Source organism: Gymnodraco acuticeps, unplaced genomic scaffold (genome assembly GCF_902827175.1).
Source record: "Gymnodraco acuticeps unplaced genomic scaffold, fGymAcu1.1, whole genome shotgun sequence".
NCBI lineage: Eukaryota > Metazoa > Chordata > Actinopteri > Perciformes > Bathydraconidae > Gymnodraco > Gymnodraco acuticeps.
The window spans coordinates 88691-114677 of NW_022989992.1; the positions used below are offsets into that span (position 1 = coordinate 88691).

The 25987-nt window shown below is 40.3% G+C and overlaps 1 protein-coding gene across 1 annotated transcript in view; it reads left to right on the forward strand.

Annotated features, from left to right (window-relative positions):
* LOC117544055 (CMP-N-acetylneuraminate-beta-galactosamide-alpha-2,3-sialyltransferase 1-like) overlaps window positions 1-25987 on the forward strand; it is a 57363-nt gene that overhangs the window by 21016 nt on the left and 10360 nt on the right. Inside the window, exon 3 of the mRNA XM_034212843.1 lies at window positions 22789-22968. Coding sequence (XP_034068734.1) covers window positions 22789-22968 — 180 coding nt within the window. The remainder of the gene's footprint in view (window positions 1-22788; window positions 22969-25987) is intronic.

Sequence of the window (25987 nt, forward strand, 5' to 3'; positions counted from 1 at the left end):
ATGTTGGGAATGGTTGCCTTGTATTAATGCTGACTGGGAAACTGCGGTCATGCAATCTTAATTTTCAGATTCAGATTTATTTACTCTAGACCGTGCCATGAAGTGCAAACATAGCAACAAAGGAAGTAGTAGAAAGGTAAACAACCAAATAGGACTCGAGCACAAAGTAACTATGTTATCCATTCACTCTGATAGAAGCTAATGGGTTGAGGTTAACAAAAGCTTTATAGACATGTGTTACTGAGAAATGGAGGCCTTTACTCAACCGGCTTACTGTTGTATTTCCCATCAATAATCTCCAAGAGCATTTGAAACATATTGTCGAAAACCCCAAGCAGCCAATCACAATCTCCATGTGAAGTTACAGGCCCACACAGGGTATCTGTAGGAGCCATTTTATGGGTTTTGTCGGCATGTCAATTTATTTTATTTGTATTATATAATGCAATATTATTTTGAATACTTGGTGGCGGGGGTTAGCTGCTATCACCGGGTGTATAAAAGGGAAGAAGAAGAGCAAACCAATCTGTTTTCTGTTCCTCTTATTGATAGGCTGACACTCAGGGCCGTCCCTTGCCAACATGAGGCCCCACGCAAAGTTATATGATGAGGCCCTCTGTTTCGCGAGCGTCGTGGGGGGGGGGGAGTTGCTAGTGGAGCCGCGGCGAAACCGTGCCGCGCCACACTAATTGCGCCGCATAAGCGCATAGGTGCGCCGCATGTTCGGCTCAGATGAGGCCCCACGCAGTCTGCATGATCGGCCTGTAGGGAGGGACGGCCCTGCTGACACTTTATTTGGACATCTAATAGTAAGGAAAGTACACACAAAAAACATTTCGAGAGCGATAAAAAGCACATTCGGGGCTTAAAGGGTCATCTTCTTTCACTGTGTTTATGTATGCACCATACTCCAAAGCAAATTCCTCGTATGTGTTTACTTACTTGGCAATAAACCTGTTTCTGATTCTAACAAACGAACCCTATGAATTATGCTTTTCGATCTTATCTGAAAATAAGGGCAGATTGATGTACCTGAATATTAAGTAAAGTGAGGAAATGCATTTAATTCACATTCTCTCTTATAGCCAGTAGGAGGCAACTCCACTGGTTGCAAAGTGTCCAATTTCATTTAGGTCTATGATCAAAATGACCCTGCTTCTCGCCCATGGATTATCTCAATAACAAGGTTATAATGTCTTTCTAATTCCTCTCCAAAACAGCATTTAGAGAAAAATAGAAAATACAGGAGGATACTTATATATACTATTATTATGTTATACAGTCTATCTGTGTCACAGACTTAAAAGATGGGGTCTGGGGGAATTGGCCGCTTTACTTTTGCCCTAGACGTTAACCTTATTTTTCTGGTGTCATTTTTAAAGTCACAACTCTATCTTAGCATTGGCCTTGTCTGGTTTAATGAAAAAATGAAATGCAGATTTGTCTAAAACCAGTAATAAATGTGGTTATAAGAAATGGCATTTTTATGTTTCATCCAGTCAGTACTCATTTTACTGCTAATTTTTTTTTAACTGTGCAGTAAACTATGTCTTGTTTGTTGTTACCCTTCATTGTTCTGTATGTGAATCCTAAAAGCCAAACCAATGTTCCTGTAAAGGACAGAAAATACCCTGAACTTTAAAACCACCTTTGTGGAAATGAAACAAAAGGTGAGAACAAAACTGTGTGCACACAACCTCTTACCTCTCTGTGAGTAGATGCTTAAGGCCCTGACACACCAGGCCGATTTCGGCCGTTTTCGTAAATCGGAAGACGAAGCGTGTCCTGTCGCCCAAACTCAATTTAGTGTGTCCCGCACCGGCAGCCGTGACACGCCTTATTTGGACTGCAGTCGGACCAAGCAATCACTCTGATTGGCTGTTCAGCTAGCGAATCAGTGCATGAGAAGCGAAACGGAAGTGAGGGACGTAAACAAACGATTTAAGAAGGCACACACAGACTGATATTCATTTTCATCTCATCATGGCGATCTGGAATGACGCAAACGAAGACCTGCTCATCACCTTGATCCAGGAGAGGCCAGCTCTGTACGTAAAGGCCCTCACGGAGAAAAGGGTTAGCTCCAGTGCCGCACGAAAACATGTTTTAGATGGACGAGAGGGAAAATGGAACGCACACGTTATTTGTTGTTGTTTATATCACGCAGTCTGTTCTTCTTCTCTGTCTTCCGGTTGTTGCCTATTTTGAATGATGAATACACACTACCGCCGCCTGCTGGTAAGGAGAGTTATTGCCACTCACGCACTGAAGTCTTTGCGGTGTGTTCCCGTGCGACACATGGCCAAGACGCAGGAGAACACGGCGACGCAACAGCCGACGTCGGCGAGTCCTCTGGTGACTGCTTGGTGTGTCAGGGCCTTTACGACTGATACACAGGATTAAGAGCCTGAACACTCATTATGTTCCCACTTTGTGAACAATGAGGGCTCCTTTAACAAGCTGTGTGAGGTGTGTTTACATTTCTTTTGTTATCCTCTAGCCCAGGTGTAGTTTAGGTTTGTAGGTTTAGTTGTTCATGAAGCCTTAACCCAGTTAGATCCTAAAAAGCCGGCTGGTCCGGACAACGTAGAACCTTTCTTTTTATAGATAGCTGCAGATTTTATTGCTCCACCTCTCACTTCTCTTTTTAACCTCTCCCTCAGCACAAATACAATTCCAAAAGTATGGAAGTCAGCGTATGTCCTGCCTTTGCTAAAAGGAGGGGAGGCCACCTTATTAAATAACTATAGGCCCATCTCTAAATTGTCAGTTCTGGCTAAGGTTCTTGAACGCCTAGTGAGTGAACAGGTAAAGGAGTTTTTATGTAACAATGACATCCTGTCTAAACATCAGTCAGGCTTCAGAAAGCAACACAGCACCATCACTGCCACAATGAAAGTGGTGAATGACATTACGAGTATTTTAGACAATAAGCAGAGTTGTGCAGCTCTATTTGTTGACCTGACCAAAGCGTTTGATACCGTCGATCATCGCATCTTAAAGCAGAGGCTAGCCAGTATCGGCATGTCCAGCCATGCAGTAGTTGGTTTGTGAACTACCTCTCTGAAAGGTCCCAATGTGTTCAGTTTGATGGACTGTCTTCTGAGTGGTTGAACATTACTAATGGTGTACCACAAGGCTCTGTTTTAGGTCCGCTATTATTCTCCATCTATATCAATAGTTTAGGTGAAAATGTCGATGGAGCAACCTTACATTTTTATGCGGACGATACCGTGATGTACTGTGCAGGTCCCTCCATTAAGGAGGCTGGTGTTAAATTACAGGCTGTTTTTAACATTATTCAGACTCAGCTCTCTGAACTAAAGCTTATTTTAAATGTTGATAAAACCAAGGTAATGCTCTTTTCTAAAGCTAAAAAGACACCAGAGCCTGTTGTAGATATTGTAACTACGCAAGGAATAACACTTGAAGTGGTTACCTGTTACAAATACCTTGGTATCTGGCTTGATGATTGTCTCACTTTTAAACTTCATGTCAATAACCTGCTTAAAAAGCTGAGGGTTAGGCTAGGTTTCTTTTACAGGAACAAGTCCTGTTTCTCGCTTGAGGCCAGGAAAAGGCTCTGTGACCTTTTGACCTGTGCTGGACTCTGGTGACCTGATCAAGTTAGATGCTGCGTATCACAGCGCACTGAGATTTGTGACTAACTGTAAAGCATTAACCCATCACTGTACCCTGTATGCAAGGGCTGGTTTGCCTTCACTAACTGTACGGAGGCTCAGTCACTGGTACATTTTCATCTACAAAGCCATGTTAGGTAAACTTCCATCCTACATCTGCTCCCTGATCTCATGGAGAATTGTAAGTGGCTACTGCCTGAGATCGAATGCTGTGGTTTTATTAAATGAGCCAACTGCTAGGACTGTCTTAGGGACGAAAGCTTTTAGATGCGCAGCTCCTCTGTCTTGGAATAGTCTGCAATTGAAATGGAAACTGAGCAATCTGGTGCCACTAAATGTTTTTAAAGCTCGGTTGGATGCTACTCAATCGGATGCTGTTGGTACCTGTTCATGTGGATAGTTATTGTAAATTGTAACCCCTGTAATGATGCTGTATGATGTCCTTTTTGTTGTTCTGTTGTTTTATGTTTCATGTGGAACCTACTTGAGCAGGTCTCCCTTAAAAAGAGATCAATGATCTCAAGGGATACACCTGGGTAAATAAAGGCTTGAAATTAAATTAACCAGAGCCCAGTCTGCTCTGATTGGTTAGCTGGCCTGCTCTGTTGTGATTGGAGCGCTAGCAAATAGAAGTGCGACTGTTACAAAGTGATGTCACTGTGTTTGGGAAGTAAACAAAGGAGTCCAATGGAGGCGTTTCAGGCGTTGGGGGAGTGTGTGGGAGAGAAACACTGGGATTAGCCTTTTTGTAGCATTTAGATGCACAGAAACCTATAACACACTGCAGGAAAGGAAAAACCCCAAAATGTGCTCAATTGCCCCTTTTTTGATGAGTGGAGTTTACTTTTAGATCAAAGCGTGTATTAGTCTACTGACCTTGGCTGCTGCTGTTTCATCAGCCCACTCAGAAACTAGTGAATAATGTCAAGTGTTCGAGCTCCAGGACAAAAGCAAGCTGTCTAAAGCTCACACTGTTCTCAAAACAACCATGACTGCACGTTTGATATTCTCCCTATTAATTACAAAGCTCCAAGCTTTAAAACCACTGAGACTCTGCTCCTTCATCTGTTGCCACTTTCTGGTTCACCCAGAGGTGGGAAGTAGTGCAGTTCAAATACTTTGTTACTGTACTTAAGTAAATTTTTCTGGTATCAGTACTTTACTCGACTACTTATTTTTCTGACGACTTTTTACTTTTACTTCTTACATGTTGAACACAAATACCTGTACTTTCTACTTCTTACATGTTGAACCCAAATACCTGTACTTTCTACTTCTTACATGTTGAACACAAATACCTGTACTTTCTACTTCTTACATGTTGAACTCAAATACCTGTACTTTCTACTTCTTACATGTTGAACTCAAATACCTGTACTTTCTACTTCTTACATGTTGAACCCAAATACCTGTACTTTCTACTTCTTACATGTTGAACACAAATACCTGTACTTTCTACTTCTTACATGTTGAACCCAAATACCTGTACTTTCTACTTCTTACATGTTGAACACAAATACCTGTACTTTCTACTTCTCACATGTTGAACACAAATACCTGTACTTTCTACTTCTTACATGTTGAACACAAATACCTGTACTTTCTACTTCTTACATGTTGAACACAAATACCTGTACTTTCTACTTCTTACATGTTGAACCCAAATACCTGTACTTTCTACTTCTTACATGTTGAACTCAAATACCTGTACTTTCTACTTCTTACATGTTGAACTCAAATACCTGTACTTTCTACTTCTTACATGTTGAACTCAAATACCTGTACTTTCTACTTCTTACATGTTGAACTCAAATACCTGTACTTTCTACTTCTCTCATTTCCCAAACAGCTGGTTCCTTTAGTCTGAATGTGTGTTTGATGCGTGATCATTATTATTTAGAGTCATTGCGTGCCTATTGATTTGAACACGATCCGTGTATCCATCATTTCCTGGTCTTCTCTAAAGAAGAGGGACCAATGGAAACGTTGTCATGTTGCCGTTGTTCAGCATGGAAACATTCATTAGCTAACAATGACATTATTGTTCTATTAATATAAAGGGAGGTCAGGTACTCTTTAAAACAGCTGCTAGCTATGGGTACTTTTTACTGAAGTACATTTCAAAGCCTCTTTACTTTCACTTGAGTAAAGAAGTTTAGTCAGTACTTCTACTTTCACCAGAGTATTTTTAAACACGAGTATCTGTACTTCTACTTGAGTAAAGGATGTGTGTACTTTTGCCACTTTCTAGTTCACCTACCTAATACAAATGTACACAGTGTCCGCCCCCCCATCAGGAATTATGTCAGAGTCAGCTGGAGCAGCATAGTCAATTTGAAAATGAAGACACACACACTTGGGTTCACAAAGGATAGCAGCGAGATGGGAAGAAATGAGACAGTGGTGAATGCTTCTGACCTTTAAAGTGTTAGGTGGCTATTACATGCTGCGTGATCTGGCTATGGAACATTGGGTTTCTTGCCTTTAAGCATTTTGAAGACAAATTAATAATAATTAGAAGAAAAATGTCCAACACCCTGCTCGCGGGCCTTGACATTAAATATGCAATTAATCGTGTATCGGTATGACTTTCTCACAGAAAAAAGACAAGACTTTCCCAGGGAGAAAACTCTACTGTAGATTTTTCTTAAGAAGTCATTGTCAAGTTTAAGAGTCCTTGACTTACAAAACGTGTACAGCTGTGTCACTATCATCCATTCTTGTGGCCTTTCTTTGCACATTTTCTGTCTCTTACTTCAAAGATGTCGCAAGCAAGCTCTTTAAGAAACCATCAGTGAGACCAGACTTTGTGACTTACTGAATGATTGTTAGATGTGTGGAAATATTCAGATCTGTAGAAACTGGCAAAACCCTTTAACAATCGTCAAACATTTGCTTCATAAACCAATTGTGATTAACAACTGTGCCATGATATAAAAACATTTTGACAAAATGTGTTATCTTGTCCAATCAGTGTACTCTTAAGCCTCTTACACACCAAACGAACACCAAAGAACACGTCCCGACGGAGCGTCTCCTCACGTCGCCTCACGTCTCCTCACGTCGCCTCACGTCTCCTGCGTCTCGGCCATGTGTCGCACTGGAACACACCGCAAAGACTTCAGCCGACGACCAAGCAGCACGTACGAACTGCGCATGCGTGAGTGGCAATAACTCTCCTGACCAGCAGGCGGCGGTAGTGTGTATTCGTCATTCAAAAGAGGCAACAACCGGAAGACAGACTGCGTGATAACCGAGAGAAGAAGAACAGACTGCGTGATATAAACAAACAACAAATAGCGTGTTCCATTTTCCCTCTTCAGCGAGAAGCTCACGGGGCTTTCCCGAACCTGTCGAGAGCTGGAGTTAAATGAAATCTCACATTTGCCTTCTTAATCGTTTGTTTGGGTCCCTCACTTCCGTTTTGCTTCTCATGCACTGATTCGCTAGCTGAACAGCCAATCAGAGTGATGTCTTTGGTCGACAGCCTACCGATTCAACATGTCGGCGGAAGGTGTCGGCACGGCCGAAAAGACACAACGGTGCAGTACACACCAATCTGAGTAGGGCGACACGACGCTCATCGACGGCCAGACATCTATCGACGCCGAAAATCGGCTTGGTGTGTAAGGAGCTTTAAATGTAGTTGAATAATACAATAAATAAATCAGTTGTTTCTATTTTGATTGAGAAAGCGGACATCAACAGGATTATTTTCAACAATGTTTTCATCAATTACTTCGAGAGTGTTTGGGCAACGTTTCCATCAACAAAGTTCCCATTAACAACGTTCCCATCAATGGCTTCTAGTTGTTTGGGCCGAGAAGGATTGCAAGTTTTTATAAGATCATTAAAAGAAGTGGACATTTTAGTTTGTAGAGTAAATGTTTTTTTAAATTTAAATAATGTCATTTTCCTCAGACTGCTATAGAATCAGACTTATTTCTGCAAACAAATTGCCCCCTGCTGGTTTTTGACAGAGTGCAGGTTAATTGGACCCTTGATTAGTATATCAGGGGCTCATGTGCAATGCATCCTGGGACATGTAGGCACTGCGGACACTGTTTTGTCAATTTGCCACACACTGAGATTTGTATTGCTTTAATTGACTACATTTACCATCACGCTGATTTGACGTCAATATAAGACCATTAAAAGAAGTGGACATTTTAGTTTGTAGACTAAATGTTAAAAAAAAAAGTAGTGTCATTTTTTCTCATAGACTTCTATACAATCAGACTTATTTCTGCAAACAAGTCAAGTGCATGTTAAATAAACATTTGAATATGATAAGCCCCTGACAACTTGCTGGACCTATTTGCAATGCATTCTGGGACATGTAGGCACTGCGGACACTGTTTTGTCAATTTTCCACACGCTGAGAATTGTATTGCTTTAATCGACTACATTTACCATCAACGTTGATTAGACATCCGCATTAAAAGATAGCAGATGTTCCTTTTAAAGGCTCCCTTGGAATTTGAACACTGTTAGCTTAATCTGTAGATAACCAAGCAATGAGGCCTGAAGTCAGTTAGTGACCAGGAAATGCAGGCAATATCACAACAGCAGCCCATATCACATATCACATCAATGCATCATGCCCATGATGCATTGATGTGATATCCAGAGGTGGGAAGTAGTGGAGTACAAATACTTTGTTACTGTACTTAAGTACATTTTTCTGGTATCAGTACTTTACTCCACTACTTGTTTTTCTGTAGACTTTTTACTTTATACATTTTGAACAGAAATACCTGTACTTTCTACTTCTTACATGTTGAACCCAAATACCTGTACTTTCTACTTCTTACATGTTGAACACAAATACCTGTACTTTCTACTTCTTACATGTTGAACTCAAATACCTGTACTTTCTACTTCTTACATGTTGAACCCAAATACCTGTACTTTCTACTTCTTACATGTTGAACTCAAATACCTGTACTTTCTACTTCTTACATGTTGAACTCAAATACCTGTACTTTCTACTTCTTACATGTTGAACCCAAATACCTGTACTTTCTACTTCTTACATGTTGAACCCAAATACCTGTACTTTCTACTTCTTACATGTTGAACCCAAATACCTGTACTTTCTACTTCTTACATGTTGAACTCAAATACCTGTACTTTCTACTTCTTACATGTTGAACCCAAATACCTGTACTTTCTACTTCTTACATGTTGAACACAAATACCTGTACTTTCTACTTCTTACATGTTGAACCCAAATACCTGTACTTTCTACTTCTTACACTTTGAACACAAATACCTGTACTTTCTACTTCTTACATTTTGAACACAAATACCTGTACTTTCTACTTCTTACATGTTGAACACAAATACCTGTACTTTCTACTTCTTACATGTTGAACCCAAATACCTGTACTTTCTACTTCTTACACTTTGAACACAAATACCTGTACTTTCTACTTCTTACATGTTGAACCCAAATACCTGTACTTTCTACTTCTTACACTTTGAACACAAATACCTGTACTTTCTACTTCTTACATTTTGAACACAAATACCTGTACTTTCTACTTCTTACATGTTGAACACAAATACCTGTACTTTCTACTTCTTACATGTTGAACACAAATACCTGTACTTTCTACTTCTTACACTTTGAACACAAATACCTGTACTTTCTACTTCTTACATTTTGAACACAAATACCTGTACTTTCTACTTCTTACATGTTGAACCCAAATACCTGTACTTTCTACTTCTTACATGTTGAACACAATACCTGTACTTTCTACTTCTTACATGTTGAACACAAATACCTGTACTTTCTACTTCTTACATGTTGAACACAAATACCTGTACTTTCTACTTCTTACATGTTGAACTCAAATACCTGTACTTTCTACTTCTTACACTTTGAACACAAATACCTGTACTTTCTACTTCTTACATGTTGAACCCAAATACCTGTACTTTCTACTTCTTACACTTTGAACACAAATACCTGTACTTTCTACTTCTTACATGTTGAACCCAAATACCTGTACTTTCTACTTCTTACACTTTGAACACAAATACCTGTACTTTCTACTTCTTACATGTTGAACACAAATACCTGTACTTTCTACTTCTTACATGTTGAACACAAATACCTGTACTTTCTACTTCTTACATGTTGAACTCAAATACCTGTACTTTCTACTTCTTACATGTTGAACACAAATACCTGTACTTTCTACTTCTTACATGTTGAACACAAATACCTGTACTTTCTACTTCTTACATGTTGAACCCAAATACCTGTACTTTCTACTTCTTACATGTTGAACACAAATACCTGTACTTTCTACTTCTTACATGTTGAACACAAATACCTGTACTTTCTACTTCTTACATGTTGAACACAAATACCTGTACTTTCTACTTCTTACATTTTGAACACAAATACCTGTACTTTCTACTTCTTACATGTTGAACTCAAATACCTGTACTTTCTACTTCTCTCATTTTCCAAACAGCTGGTTCCTTTAGTCTGAATGTGTGTTTGGTGGCGTGATCATTATTCTTTAGAGTCATTGCGTGCCTATTGATTTGAACACGATCCGTGTATCCATCATTTCCTGGTCTTCTCTAAAGAAGAGGGACCAATGGAAACGTTGTCATGTTGCCGTTGTTCAGCATGGAAACATTCATTAGCTAACAATGACATTATTGTTCTATGAATATAAAGGGAGGTCAGGTACTCTTTAAAACAGCTGCTAGTTATGGGTACTTTTTACTAGGGCCGGGACTCGATTAAAAAAATTAATCTAATTAATTAGAGGCTTTGTAATTAATTAATCGAAATTAATCGCATTTTTAATCGCATATACATATTTGACCTAAGAACAGTGAGAAGCAATTTTTTTTCACATGGATTTTAGTATACCATTAGGCGCATTCACACCGCAGTACTTTTCCCACAAAGGTTCATGAGAATTTAGTTCATGAGAACTCTTTGAACCTGGGGGTGGATTAGGCAAATGAAGCCGCTGACGTCACTTCTTCTTCTTCTGCTTTGGGTTTACTGGCAGGCCGCAAATCACTTCACGGCGTATACTGCCGCCCAAAGTCCCCGGCCGGAAGTCCCCGGAGTTGGGGACTGGCTTCAGTAGAAGCTGCTGGGAGTCCCAGCAGCCTTCCGAGTAAATCGCCAGAACGCCGACAACCTCCTCATCTCCACCGCTCCCATGTTTTATTTTGTGTTGCCATAAGTTAGTCTCTCTGCGTTTCTGCGCTGGGCTAATGCTAATAATGCTAATGCGAGGATAATAAAATGGCGGCTTCACAAAACTTTTTGGGAGTTTTACGGGGCGTGGTTTGCAATCCACCCAGCCAATCAGAAATATAGCTCTTTTCTCACAAGAGAGCCGCACGAAAGTCCCTGCTCTCTAGCAGCTCTCTGCTCTCTAGCAGGGACTTTCGTGGGGGTAAAAAGGTTCTCATTAACTAATTTTAGTACCGGCTCTTTTTGGTGTGAACGCGATAAAAGAGGCTAACGTCCACGCTAGCTGCTATATGTTTTGCATTGAGGTGATACTTGAGGCTTGATGTGCTGCGGTGATATGCGAATTCCGTTTTGCATAATTTGCACACAACCGTGCTCTTATCGACGCTTCCATCCGTCCGTTTTTTAAAACAACATTTCCCACTTCACTGTGGTTTGTTGTTGTCTGAAGTCATGAACGTTAGTTGGTGCTCCAGTATAATCGGTACGCCTGAAACTCATCCAGTGAGAAACGTTCCGCGGTGCAAAAATAAGTGCGATTAAAATGCGTTAATTTTTTTAACGCGTTAATCTTTGTGTAATTAATTAATCTTAATTAACGCGTTAAAGTCCCGGCCCTACTTTTTACTGAAGTACATTTCAAGCCTCTTTACTTTGACTTGAGTAAAGAAGTTTAGTCAGTACTTCTACTTTCACCAGAGTATTTTTAAACACGAGTATCTGTACTTCTACTTGAGTAAAGTGTGTACTTTTGCCATCTCTGGTGATATCAAATAAACTCTTAAAATACCTCTCTCAGTGAGGTTTCATTCATGCATGTTGTTTTTAATTTGTCAAGAGTAGTCCATCTGATCTGAGTCTTGTAGTATTGGCACTCTGTTCAAACTAAATCTGAAAATACATCAAGACAGAACAGGTTAAAAGCTTCAACTCTGAAAAACATGGGAATAATGAAACTCATTCATCAATCAATCACTGCTGTACAGTAGACCTTTGCACATTTCAAACCCACTTGTATTTGAGATGTCGAGAGCCACTTATGTTGAGTGAAGTTGATTGATGCTTCGAATACTGGCACTTTGTACATGAAGTCTCCATGTAAGCCTGCTGAAAATTACTTGTCAAGATGTCTGCCAACAGTTAAAAAATACCTTCACTCCACCGAGAAACAGCAAACCTTTTTGTGTTACAATACTCGAAACTTTATGATTCTCCAGAGACTATTTTTTACCATTTCACTTTTTAAAAACATTATTTACCTCAGGCAGAGGTACATTGTACATTTATATATTCAGTTTAATATTTAATATTCCTTCTGCCACATATGTAGCCTATGTATATATAATATAGGGCTGTCAAACGATTAACATTTTTAATCAGATTAATCACAGTTTAAAAATTAATTAATCAGATTAATCACAGCTTAAAAATTAATTAATCATGATTAATCACCATTCGAACTATTTTCCAAAATATGCCATTTCTTTATGTATATTGTTGTGAGAATGGAAAGATAAATGAAAGAAGGCGGATATATCCATTTAACACAGTATCTATGTTTATTATAACATTTTCTGCGTGTCAAAATGAAAGACAACCCACACACCTATCAATCATCAAACCGTGGGGTCTTAATTCATTACGTGTTGATTTCTATCAACGGGGGAGTACTTCAGGAAAGTCGACAGAGGGGGGGGGGGGCGGCGGCTCGTGGAGTACTTCTTGACCACAGAGTGTGAACGTTGTGATCAGCTGTTTTAGCGCAGTTCTCCAGTGAAGGGGGGAGTCTCCCTCCGCAGCCGGTTGCGTAGTTTTGGCACAATTCCGTTGTCCAGACCGACGTTAACAGCAGCCCTGTCTGTGCACACGGAGACCGACTCTGTCGTCCGGTGATCTAACCGCCTTCTGGAAAAGCTTCACAAGTACGTCGGTACGCAAATGCGCTTTGTGACACAAGTGACGGTACGCATTTCAGATTACGCACATAACCTGCGTACCAGTTATGTGCACCCCTGTACTACAGCAAAAGTATTCTCCGTCGGGACTTCCTGCAACAACACCACGCCGTTATCAAAGATGTTCTATTGAGAAGACGATCACTACGTGACAAAAGTTTTCACAAACCGTGGCTACTGAAATCAATCTTACTAACTGCTGTCTGTGCAATTTACTCCGCGCGAGTTGGCGGACTTTATTTTGCTTACTTTAACATCATTTTTCATGGTGGGGCTAAGCCATTTATTGGTATGGGTGTAGCCTACTCCAGCCATACCCTGGCGCTGCCACTGGTGGCATGTATGGGGCGGGCCATTCTGCACATGCGTTAAATGCGTTAAATATTTTAACGCAATTAATTCAACAAATTAATTACCGCCGTTAACGCGATAATTTTGACAGCACTAATATAATACCTTGCTTTACTGTATATCTTGTTATTCTTCATTTGTAAATTCAACATGTATATTTTCTACTTTCTTGCTTATTTCTAGTCTTTTTCATTTCTATTGTGCAATGCCATGTCTTTTTATGCTGCTGCAACACAAACATTTCCCATATTGGGATCAATAACGTACTTCTTATCTTATCGTATCTTATCTTAACCTCCCATTGTTTCCTGATTGTATTTCCTGTGCGTGAGCAGACCATTTGTTGGTGGGATGGACCTTTCAAAGGCTGAACACATCAGTCCCCAAATGTTTCAAGGCCATCTGGTTCAAGTTTCCTGCACTAGAGCAGAAGTTGAATATTGATTAGAGCAATCTGAAATATTCGCCTCCTTGGAGCAGTTGACGCCCCCTCAAGATTAAGTGAAAACGCCGTCCACTGAATCCACTAAACAGCTAGCTTTTTGAGTGCCCTTACACACTTGTATTATTATGTAACATTGATTGCTGCAATGAGAAATGGAAAGAACAACGCAATCCTTTACAGACCTCAAGTGAAGTTACATAAAGATGGGGTAAAATATTCAAGAAATGCTTGAAGACTGAGAATAAATGACATTTTCTTTGCCGTTCAACAATAGAAAAGCGTATGGCTTTTTTAAAACTGCTATGAAAAATGTTGGTTGCGATATATTTCCGTAATTTTTTGACAAAGAAATAAAGTGTATTCCTTTACTGTTGTGTGCAGAGGTGGGAAGTAGTGGAGTACAAATATAATATATAATACATTCTTCTGGTATCGGTACATTACTCCACTACTTATTTTTCTGACGACTTTTTACTTTGACTTCTTCCATTTTGAACACAAATACCTGTACTTTCTACTTCTTACGTGTTGAACTCAAATACCTGTACTTTCTACTTCTTACATGTTGAACACAAATACCTGTACTTTCTACTTCTTACATGTTGAACTCAAATACCTGTACTTTCTACTTCTTACATGTTGAACTCAAATACCTGTACTTTCTACTTCTTACATGTTGAACTCAAATACCTGTACTTTCTACTTCTTACATGTTGAACTCAAATACCTGTACTTTCTACTTCTTACATGTTGAACTCAAATACCTGTACTTTCTACTTCTTACGTGTTGAACTCAAATACCTGTACTTTCTACTTCTTACGTGTTGAACTCAAATACCTGTACTTTCTACTTCTTACATGTTGAACTCAAATACCTGTACTTTCTACTTCTTACATGTTGAACCCAAATACCTGTCAATACCTGTACTTTCTACTTCTTACGTGTTGAACTCAAATACCTGTACTTTCTACTTCTTACATGTAACTCAACTACCTGTACTTTGCTACTTCTTACATGTTTGCAACCCAAATACCTGTACTTTCTACTTCTTACATGTTGAACTCAAATACCTGTACTTTCTACTTCTTAGTGTTGAACTCAAATACCTGTACTTTCTACTTCTTACGTGTGGAACTCAATACCTGTACTTTCTACTTCTTACATGTTGAACACAAATACCTGTACTTTCTACTTCTTACATGTTGAACCCAAATACCTGTACTTTCTACTTCTTACATGTTGAACTCAAATACCTGTACTTTCTACTTCTTACGTGTTGAACTCAAATACCTGTACTTTCTACTTCTTACATTTTGAACTCAAATACCTGTACTTTCTACTTCTTACATGTTGAACTCAAATACCTGTACTTTCTACTTCTTACATGTTGAACACAAATACCTGTACTTTCTACTTCTTACGTGTTGAACTCAAATACCTGTACTTTCTACTTCTTACATGTTGAACTCAAATACCTGTACTTTCTACTTCTTACATGTTGAACACAAATACCTGTACTTTCTACTTCTTACATGTTGAACTCAAATACCTGTACTTTCTACTTCTCTCATTTTCCAAACAGCTGGTTCCTTTAGTCTGAATGTGTGTTTGATGCGTGATCATTATTCTTTAGAGTCATTGCGTGCCTATTGATTTGAACACGATCCGTGTATCCATCATTTCCTGGTCTTCTCTAAAGAAGAGGGACCAATGGAAACGTTGTCATGTTGCCGTTGTTCAGCATGGAAACATTCATTAGCTAACAATGACATTATTGTTCTATTAATATAAAGGGAGGTCAGGTACTCTTTAAAGCAGCTGCTAGTTATGGGTACTTTTTACTGAAGTACATTTCAAAGCCTCTTTACTTTTACTTGAGTAAAGAAGTTTAGTGAGTACTTCTACTTTCACCAGAGTATTTTTAAACACGAGTATCTGTACTTCTACTTGAGTAAAGGATGTGTGTACTTTTGCCATCTCTGGTTGTGTGTAAGAAAATAGCATTATGTAGCGTTCCATCAAAGCTGCAGTTAGTAACTTGAACAAAAAACAACTTTTATCATATTTGCTTAAACTAGCACTTTATCCTGACAGTAGTGCATGAGACAGATATGCCAACTAATGTCATTATGGGCACTGGGGGGAGGCAGAGTAGCATCATTTCTTCATAGATTTCCTGTCTCTTGCACGTCAGCATATGGGACAGTTTCTGCAAATTTGACAGGAAGTTGTTTCATATATGTCCCCCACTGCAGCTTTAAAGTCTCAGGAAAAACTCCTGCAACCTGCAAAGACACTCTGAATGTGCTGCAGAAGTGATGAAGTCTTCACATTATGCTATTTGATATGTGGCCACGGTGTTCCTCTGCCCTCACTGCCGTCATTTCACATCTGCTTTGGACAGCAGGGATCCATTTGGTGAGCAATTCCTAAACTCCCTGAAGCTGTAGTTACCATTAGGAGAGAAACCCACCAATGTAGTCCTGTCAGAAGCTGTTATTTTCCCACTGAGGTATTGCACCATAAACCCTTATGCCAGTGGTTTTCAAACTGTGGGGCGCGACCCCTGGTGGGTCGCGGAGGTACTGCAGGGGGGTCGCGGGAAGATTTTATTATGTTCTCCTTTTAGCTTTGTGAAGCACCTTGAGAGATGACGTTGTTTTTAAAGTATGCTATATAAATCAAATGTATTATTATTATTCAATTGTAAATAAACACTGCTCGAAAATATCTCATTGGTCAGAGAGCTGTGGGCATAATGCTGCCTTTTGCAACATTGTGTGAATAGGCTTTTTCTGCTGTTGCTGCCATCAAAACCAAATACAGATCAAAGCTGAACATTGAGAATGCACTGAGTGGCAGTCTCAAAACAACAGCCCCGCTTTGAGAAGATCTGCGAGGGAAAGCAAGCACACACAAGTCATTGATAAGCTATGGAATAGGAATGGTAAAGTGATGTGATCGTTTGCAACCTGCAGTAGAAATAGTAGTTAATTAATATATTTTCCTTAAAGAAATTTGAATTTAAAAATCTACTACTCAGGGAAGAAGGCCAACCAGTTTTAATTAGGCCAAATTAATTCACAGTATCTATTACAAGCACTTTTGTTCATGCGTAATCCATAATAAGATATACAATTATAGTTGGATCTTTATATCTTATTATCAGCAGAGAAAATGTAATGTTTTTACAACAATATACAATTAATCCTACCAATATAGATGGGAACCGGGTTGGGGGGGTCCCGAAAATATTTTCAATTACCCAAGGGGGGCCCGACTGAAAAAGTTTGGGAACCACTGCCTTATGCCTTCTCTTCTTCCATCAGTGCATTTCTACTCTATATAGGCTATAAAGCAGAAAAGCAACGCGCTGCAGCTGCAAACTCTGGCCCTCCTTCCCTGCACAGCTGACAGAGGAAACAGTACACGTGTCTTGTTAATAGAGAGTACATTAAATTGCTCTTTCACTCCGTCTCTCCTTGTCTGATGTAAAATGGACCGAACAGTCTGTGCTGAGAGAGCTGTTGATGTGCTCATGCGAACTGACACATCATTATTCTGCACAGCTCCTTTCCCTCCAGAATGATACGACTGGTGATCATAACCACGGACGCCTCTGGTGTGGCAGCGTTATTACTGGTGACACAACACTTCTCTCCACTGGGACTGAAGGCGTTAGTGAGCTGTTGCATTAAAGACGGCTGTTAAAAGACTGTGTAAAAGGATTAATTGGTTTGTCGACTAAATGTGAAATATAATCTGTGACAATTTATTACCTGTTAAAAAAAATGTCTCCAGTAACCTAATCTTAGTTTCATTTCAACAATACCTGATTCATTTCCGTTACCTAAATATCATATACGCAAATCAATATCATAGAATATCAATAAGATGTTTTTTACTAAAGTGTATTTTGTCAAACAACAGAGCAATGCTGTCTTAAAGAGAAACATATTTTGTAATAAAATGTGTTCTCTGCTCATTGTAAAATGTATTGTTCATTGTAATCCTGCCCATAATCCCAATTATTTTAACATCGTACAAGAAACCTTACGTCTTTTTTTATGTAACCGTAAGGGAGTGCAGTTACCCTTTTCGTGTCCTTACCTTGTTATCCATTACTCAATAAGCATGGCAATAAATCAAGTGAAAGGTATGGTTATTATCTCTTCTTCTACAGAATCAGATTTATCTTTGCAACCAGTGGACCCATGCAAATAATTCAGCTTTAATACACCCCGCATTGCTTCTTTGTTCAGACTCTGAGGCTACGTCAAAAGCAAATATGTTGCCAATTCAACACAAATGCCAAATGGTTAAAAGTATTACATTTTGGAGAAATATAGATATAAACTGCAACTGGACTGTTTTACACAGGATTACAACTGCAACGTTTCTAGAATCCAGATGCAGTCCACTGAGGTTTGTAACAAAAGTAGCTTCTGCTATGCTAGCTGCTAAGCATCAAACAGAAGATGGGCAAAGTTAGCGGTTAGCTGATGAACACAGTGGAGCATTTAGTTGATACAAATATGTCCTCTAGGAGTTTAGATAAAACGAGCTAAATCAGAATTTTGGATTAACAAACAGCCGATAACAAGAAACAGAAATCCAATTTAGAGGTCCCATGTCATGCTTTTCTGGTTATTACCCGTCCCCTTGTGTTACGTAGCTTTTTCTGCATGTAAACGGTCTGCAGAGTCACAAACCCTCAAAGTACACCCTGTAGCGAGTAAAACTCGAACACAGAGAAGACCTCTCTGTGCTGCCCCAGAACGCCTCGTTGGGGATTTATCTTTTTCCATTGTTTTCTTGTGAAAAACTCAGCCTGAACTCAGCCGGAAACGGCGAGACGCGGCGGGGCCGGCCTGGGCTCGTTCTGAGCACACCCGCAGACTCACGGCCAGGCTGCAGGTGTGTGTGTCTGCTCGGGCTGGGTTCAGGCTGGGTTTCGCTGTCTCGCAGATCCCCTGCAGCGAGCCCGCAACGTCCCGCCAACACGGCACCCAGACCCCACGCAGCATTCTCATCTGTTTGTCATTACTGGTGTCATTTCCTGGTTGCTAACGCCATTGTAACACATAATCACTGATGTTCCGCTGTAACGGTGGTGGACTCATCAGAACAGAGTGGGCGAGCTGACCAATCAGAGCACACTGGACTCATAGAGAGGGGGGGCAGGAGCTCCAACAAGCCGTTTAGGACAGAGAGTGAATACACTATACAGAGATGCTGTATGAGAAACCAATGTGAGTTTGGAAAATTGCACAATACAAATCTATTCTAGTAGACCTCAACAATGGAATTATGATTAATTTAATGCAACTATTCCTTTCGTTTTATTCTTATAACAATTAGTGGTAGAAGTAAGTGGTCTATTGTGTGGGGTTGCACTTATTTTTTAGCATTAGCATGGATCATAAAAGGCAACCATTTACGATACGATAAGATAATACTTTATTGGTCAGAGCAAGTCTGAAATGTAGCTTGCATCACAGCAGCTCCATGTGTAACATCAACAGACAAATATCAAGACACAATAAAAGAAAAACAAACAACAAACATAACATCACAATCACTGAGAGAAAACATTTCCACATGCAAAACAGAACACTTTTGTTGATTTCAACGTCTTGGGACTGATTTAGTTGAGCCTTTTAGGTACAGAGTTTATATATCTACAGTTCAAGGTTATGGTCATTTTCAAACCAGAGTGGCTACATCTTTTATATAATCTTACATCTTACACGTTACAAGATGAAATGGAAAAACATTTCTCATCACCTGTCAGAGAGCCTCGAACACTTAAGTGGAGGTTGTTTTGAGTCCAGACTGAAAGGCTCAGGCTGAAAAGGTCAAGTTGTTATAAAGCTGTCATCTCAGAGTCAGTAATGAGGGGGGGACGGCTAAAACATGTGATGCTCGTCACACAGGAGGTCAGGTTCGTGATTTCTCTTCTCAGCAGGGACGGCAAAAGTACACACAGCCTTTACTCAAGTAGAAGTACAGACACTCGTGTTTAAAAATACTCTGGTGAAAGTAGAAGTACTGACTAAACTTAATTACTCAAGTAAAAGTAAAGAAGTTTGGGCTTTGAAATGTACTTAAAGGGGACCTATCATGCAAAATGCACTTGTTGATGTCTTCTCTACATCAACATGTGTCCCCGGTGTGTCGGGGAACTCACGCAGCGTCAGAAAATAAAACCCTCTCTCTTTTCCTCTGTACCCAAATCTCTAAAAACGGGGAACAACGGAGCTGATCCAGATTTGCGTCCAATATGACGTAATATCTTAAATGTGGACCCACAGCCCAATCAGAAACGTTGCTATCAGAAACAATGCCCGACTGTTTTGGACGTAATATGGTCGGTGCATGTTTACATTAGCATGGCTAACACTCAGAGCTAACCTGTACTGGAGAGCATGTGTGTGAAGAAGCAGGAAGTAAAAAGGAACTCACCTTGTGGTATAACCGGCAAGAGAGAAAGCCTTTGAGCTCCAAACTGTTTCAGAGAGAATCCTTGATAATCCATGATATGGCGTTTCATCACGGCAGCATTTAGTTTAGACAGTAGCTGCCGGGTCCCGCATGAGCTCAGACCCCTCCTTTTTTTTTAAAGCTTTATACCCCAAATCAGCACTTTTTAAACAGGAAGTGAAATAGAGGGATATGAGGCATGGCTAGAATGATCTGTTTGGTATTTTGAGCAAAACACTTCATACACATGTTTTTTATATATTTTATATATCTGAGACCTATGCTATTGCCTACAAATAGCATGATAGGTGACCTTTAAGTGAAAAGTACCCATAACTAGCAGCTGTTTTAAAGAGTACCTGACCTACCTTTATATTAATAGAACAATAATGTCATTGTTAGTTAATGAATGTTTCCATGCTGAACAACGGCAACATGACAACGTTTCCATTGGTCCCTCTTCTTTAGAGAAGACCAGGAAATGATGGATACACGGATCGTGTTCAAATCAATAGGCACGCAATGACTCTAAAGAATAATGATCACGCATCAAACACACATTCAGACTAAAGGAACCAGCTGTTTGGAAAATGAGAGAAGTAGAAAGTACAGGTATTTGTGTTCAACATGTAAGAAGTAGAAAGTACAGGTATTTAGGTTCAACATGTAAGAAGTAGAAAGTACAGGTATTTGTGTTCAACATGTAAGAAGTAGAAAGTACAGGTATTTGTGTTCAACATGTAAGAAGTAGAAAGTACAGGTATTTGAGTTCAACATGTAAGAAGTAGAAAGTACAGGTATTTGAGTTCAACATGTAAGAAGTAGAAAGTACAGGTATTTGGGTTCAACATGTAAGAAGTAGAAAGTACAGGTATTTGTGTTCAACATGTAAGAAGTAGAAAGTACAGGTATTTGTGTTCAACATGTAAGAAGTAGAAAGTACAGGTATTTGTGTTCAACATGTAAGAAGTAGAAAGTACAGGTATTTGTGTTCAACATGTAAGAAGTAGAAAGTACAGGTATTTGAGTTCAACATGTAAGAAGTAGAAAGTACAAGTATTTGGGTTCAACATGTAAGAAGTAGAAAGTACAGGTATTTGTGTTCAACATGTAAGAAGTAGAAAGTATAAGTATTTGTGTTCAACATGTAAGAAGTAGAAAGTACAGGTATTTGGGTTCAAAATGTAAGAAGTCAAAGTAAAAGTCATCAGAAAAATAAGTAGTGGAGTAAAGTACTGATACCAGAAACATTTACTATATATATTATATTTGTACTCCACTACTTCCCACCTCTGCTCCTCTGTGCCACTTCCTGTCACTGACCAATGCCTATTCCCACTGTCAAACTATATGCTGTCCAATAACTGGTGCAGCTTGAGTGTGTATTGTTAGAAATAATAATAATAGCCATGCCTTGCTTGCCAAGTGGTGATTGTTGAGCTCTGAATGAACCCTGCATGGCTGTTTGGAGGTCCAACACGTGGAGAAATTGGGCAAATGGAGATTTTTGTCTCGACATTTGCATATTGTTTTCTCATGCGCTGTGTTTTGGCTGACTTGTTGGTTGTGGGGATTAGCAGAAGAAAAAAACCAAATGTTGCATCATGTGGTTAGAAATAAACCTCGATTTGTGTAGTCGTGTGGAAATATATATATATTGTAGTAATAATGATATAATCTATTTATAATTGTAAATGTATATTGTATGTAGACATACATTTAGATGTACATTTTGTTAAAAGAAAAATGTTAATAATTTAGTTTTTGGGAGAAGGGGTGGGATTAAATAAGTGTAAACTTCTTCCCACCCATTTTCAGATGTGTAATTAGATAAATCATTGGTTTTTATTTAATTTGTAAGTCAGTAATGTTTTTGTTTATCAGGTAGACACCAGTAATGACAAACAGATGAAAATGCCGCGTGGGGTCTGGGTGCCGTGTTAGCGGGACGTTGTGGGGCTCGCTGCTTCGCCCTTTGAGGCTCGAGGAGCGGACAGTGTGAGCTGTATTACTGGTGTCGTTTCCTGGTTGCTGCGTGGGGTCTGCGAGACAGCGAGACACCGCAAAACTCAGCCTGAAGTCAGCCTGAGCACACACACACACACACACACACACACACACACACACACACACACACACACACACACTCACAGCCGAAGTAAAAACAATAAGTGTGGCTTGATATTGAGTAAGAAAAAGGTTTATAACGCTGTGAGAATGGGTCTGCGGAGAGCATTTCTCCGCGATCCCAACTCGTCTATTACCAACGTTCAGGGAGCTCTATGCAAGTCAATGGGACTCCCTGTTAGCTGAAAATGTACGCTAAAGGGCCCCCGCTGCGTTTGATAGAGACGCCAAGGGATCCTGACATAACGTCACTATAGTACGAGTTAGGAGTGAGAATGTGTTGGTGTGTGAGGAGCTGGTCCAAATGGAGCCGTTACGTCACTATACCCAGGAAGAAAAAGGTCCAACGAAGCGTTCTGGGGCAGCATATACAGGTAATTTCTGTGTTAGAGTTTTACTCGCTACAGGGTGTACTTTGAGGGTTTGTGACTTTTGCACAAGGGTACGGGTAATAACCAGAAAAGCCTTACACGTTCGAATCAAATCAAAGAAAAACATGGTGAAAAAACGGACAGAAAATGACTCTGCTTTTCTGTGTCTTTCAGAATGAACCAGGGTCCCACGTCTGGTTTTGAGGAGGATGTTGGCTCCAGAACAACACATCATGTCATGTATCCAGAGAGTGCGATAGACCTGGAGAACAACACGTGTCTGGTGCTGGTTCCTTTCAAAACTCTAGACCTGCAGTGGATCATCAGTGCTCTGACCACAGGAACCATCAAACAGTAAGTGTACTTATGTGATGATGAAGCTGCGTCCATATCTCCTTACATTTAATGGATCAAATGATTATGTTTAATGTGAGAGGTGTTGCTTGAAAGGGACGGTTCTACAAGTACTTAATAATAATACGCTGTAAGAATACATATGTATGCCAGGAATACACAAGTGAATGTAATGGAGTTTTGGCGACGAGGCCCCGTTGTGCAGGAGTATCATTCGGGAGGGGAGAACCGATCCGATGAACTCCCCCGGGGTCAAGACCCTGGTGGTGGTGAATGGATAGTTGGGTTCGGTCTGAAGGGGAGGGGCTTAGTTTGACCCTGGTGGTGGTGAATGGATAGTTGGGGTCGGTCTGAAGGGGAGTGGCTTAGCTTGACCCTGGTGATGGTGAATAGATAGTTGGGGTTGGTCTGAAGGGGAGTGGCTTAGCTTGACCCTGGTGGTGGTGAATGGATAGTTGGGTTCGGTCTGAAGGGGAGTGGCTTAGCTTGACACTGGTGGTGGTGAATGGATAGTTGGGTTCGGTCTGAAGGGGAGGGGCTTAGCTTGACCCTGGTGGTGGTGAATGGATAGTTGGGTTCGGTCTGAAGGGGAGGGGCTTAGTTTGACCCTGATGGTGGTGAATGGATAGTTGGGTTCGGTCTGAAGGGGAGTGGCTTAGCTTGACCCTGGTGATGGTGAATAGATAGTTGGGGTTGGTCTGAAGGGGAGTGGCTTAGCTTGACCCTGGTGGTGGTGAATGGATAGTTGGGTTCGGTCTGAAGGGGAGTGGCTTAGCTTGACACTGGTGGTGGTGAATGGATAGTTGGGTTCGGTCTGAAGGGGAGGGGCTTAGCTTGACCCTGGTGGTGGTGAATGGATAGTTGGGGTCGGTCTGAAGGGGAGTGGCTTAGCTTGACCCTGGTGGTGGTGAATGGATAGTTGGGTTCGGTCTGAAGGGGAGGGGCTTAGTTTGACCCTGGTGGTGGTGAATGGATAGTTGGGTTCGGTCTGAAGGGGAGGGGCTTAGCTTGACCCTGGTGGTGGAGAATGGATAGTTGGGGTTGGTCTGAAGGGGAGTGGCTTAGCTTGACCCTGGTGGTGGTGAATGGATAGTTGGGGTCGGTCTGAAGGGGAGGAGCTTGACCCTGGTGATGGTGAATGGATAGTTGGGTTCGGTCTGAAGGGGAGGAGCTTGACCCTGGTGGTGGTGAATGGATAGTTGGGGTCGGTCTGAAGGGGAGGGGCTTAGCTTGACCCTGGATTCAGAGGGACAGGAGGTGAAAAGGGGTGGAGGAGGGTTGCATCGAGTCACCTGAAATGACAGCTGTCAGAGGGGGGAGAGCAGATTTTAAAAAAGGGTTAGCGGAGCGCTATGATAGGCTTGTGAGAATAGAGCGAAGTGATTGGTTAAGCTGGGGAGTGACGCCCCCGATCACTTATTGAGAGGAGAGAGAGTAGTGACATGGAAATAGTAAATGAATGAGTAAAGAAGGTCTTCCTGGTTGAACTTACGCTGAGCTTCATTTCTCAATTCAATCTAAAAACTGTCCTTATATATTAAATAGCTTTGAACTCATTACTGTGCATCGTGTGTTGCTTCCCCCCAAATCCATTCACACTCTCTAACTAGCAGATTGTCATAACAGCATTCACTCAGTATTCCTATTTGTCAGATGGCTGTATAAGAATAACCGTTCTGTGTTAATCTTCCAGTACATTTCTCCGTCAGCTGCTTCATTCTCAATGACCCTGTGATCATTAGCTTGATTACTGGACGTCCAAAAAATGTTCAAAAAGCTGACAATAACTCACACGTGCCAACATGTTAGACTGTATAAGGACGAGTGAATCCAAATGTTTCCTATAGTTGTCGTCCAACTCCAAAGCAATCTTTCTGCCTCATTACATTTCACAGAATTGGCAGTAATGTCAGCGTTAACCCAACAGCCGTTAGATCTCAAATGAGGGCTGTGAATTTTACATTTTCTCATCTTGTTAAATAGAAAAGGGCCTCTTTAAAATGACAAAGGGACTGATTGCAGTTCTCAATGCAAACATTTCACGCATGGAAGTATGTATTTTATAACATTAGAGTGCTAAGTGTTCTGGATAATTTAATGCACCAGTAGACACTCGGCCATTTTCACATTCATTCACCGCAAAATGAAGACAAAATGGTTGGTAGGTTATATTGTACAGAAACACATTAAAGCCAGTCTGTATAATATTTGAATTTCAATGAGTAACATTGCAATAGCCTTAATAAAACTTACTTTAATTGGAAACATTTGTCAGGATAGTATCTCACAGTGTGGTCATTACTTTTCATTTCACTCATTAGTATGCCATCCATTTACTTCTCAAACTCAGTCTGCACAGGCACAGTGTGGAATATTTTAGTGGCTTTAAAGAGCACATACTGGGTTTACATTTTCAGGATCATATCAATATGTAGCGTCTCTACTTTAAAGAGTCCTCTCCTGCTGATGTTCAGGTGTATATCAGTATGTAGTGTCTCTACTTTAAAGAGTCCTCTCCTGCTGATGTTCAGGTGTATATCAGTATGTAGTGTCTCTACTTTAAAGAGTCCTCTCCTGCTGATGTTCAGGTGTATATCAGCATGTAGTGTCTCTACTTTAAAGAGTCATCTCCTGCTGATGTTCAGGTGTATATCAGTACGTAGTGTCTCTACTTTAAAGAGTCCTCTCCTGATGATGTTCAGGTATATATCAGTATGTAGTGTCTCTACTTTAAAGAGTCCTCTCCTGCTGATGTTCAGGTGTATATCAGTATGTAGTGTCTCTACTTTAAAGAGTCCTCTCCTGCTGATGTTCAGGTGTATATCAGTATGTAGTGTCTCTACTTTAAAGAGTTCTATCCTGCTGATGTTCAGGTGTATATCAGTATGTAGTGTCTCTACTTTAAAGAGTCCTCTCCTGCTGATGTTCAGGTGTATATCAGTATGTAGTGTCTCTACTTTAAAGAGTCCTCTCCTGCTGATGTTCAGGTGTATATCAGTATGTAGTGTCTCTACTTTAA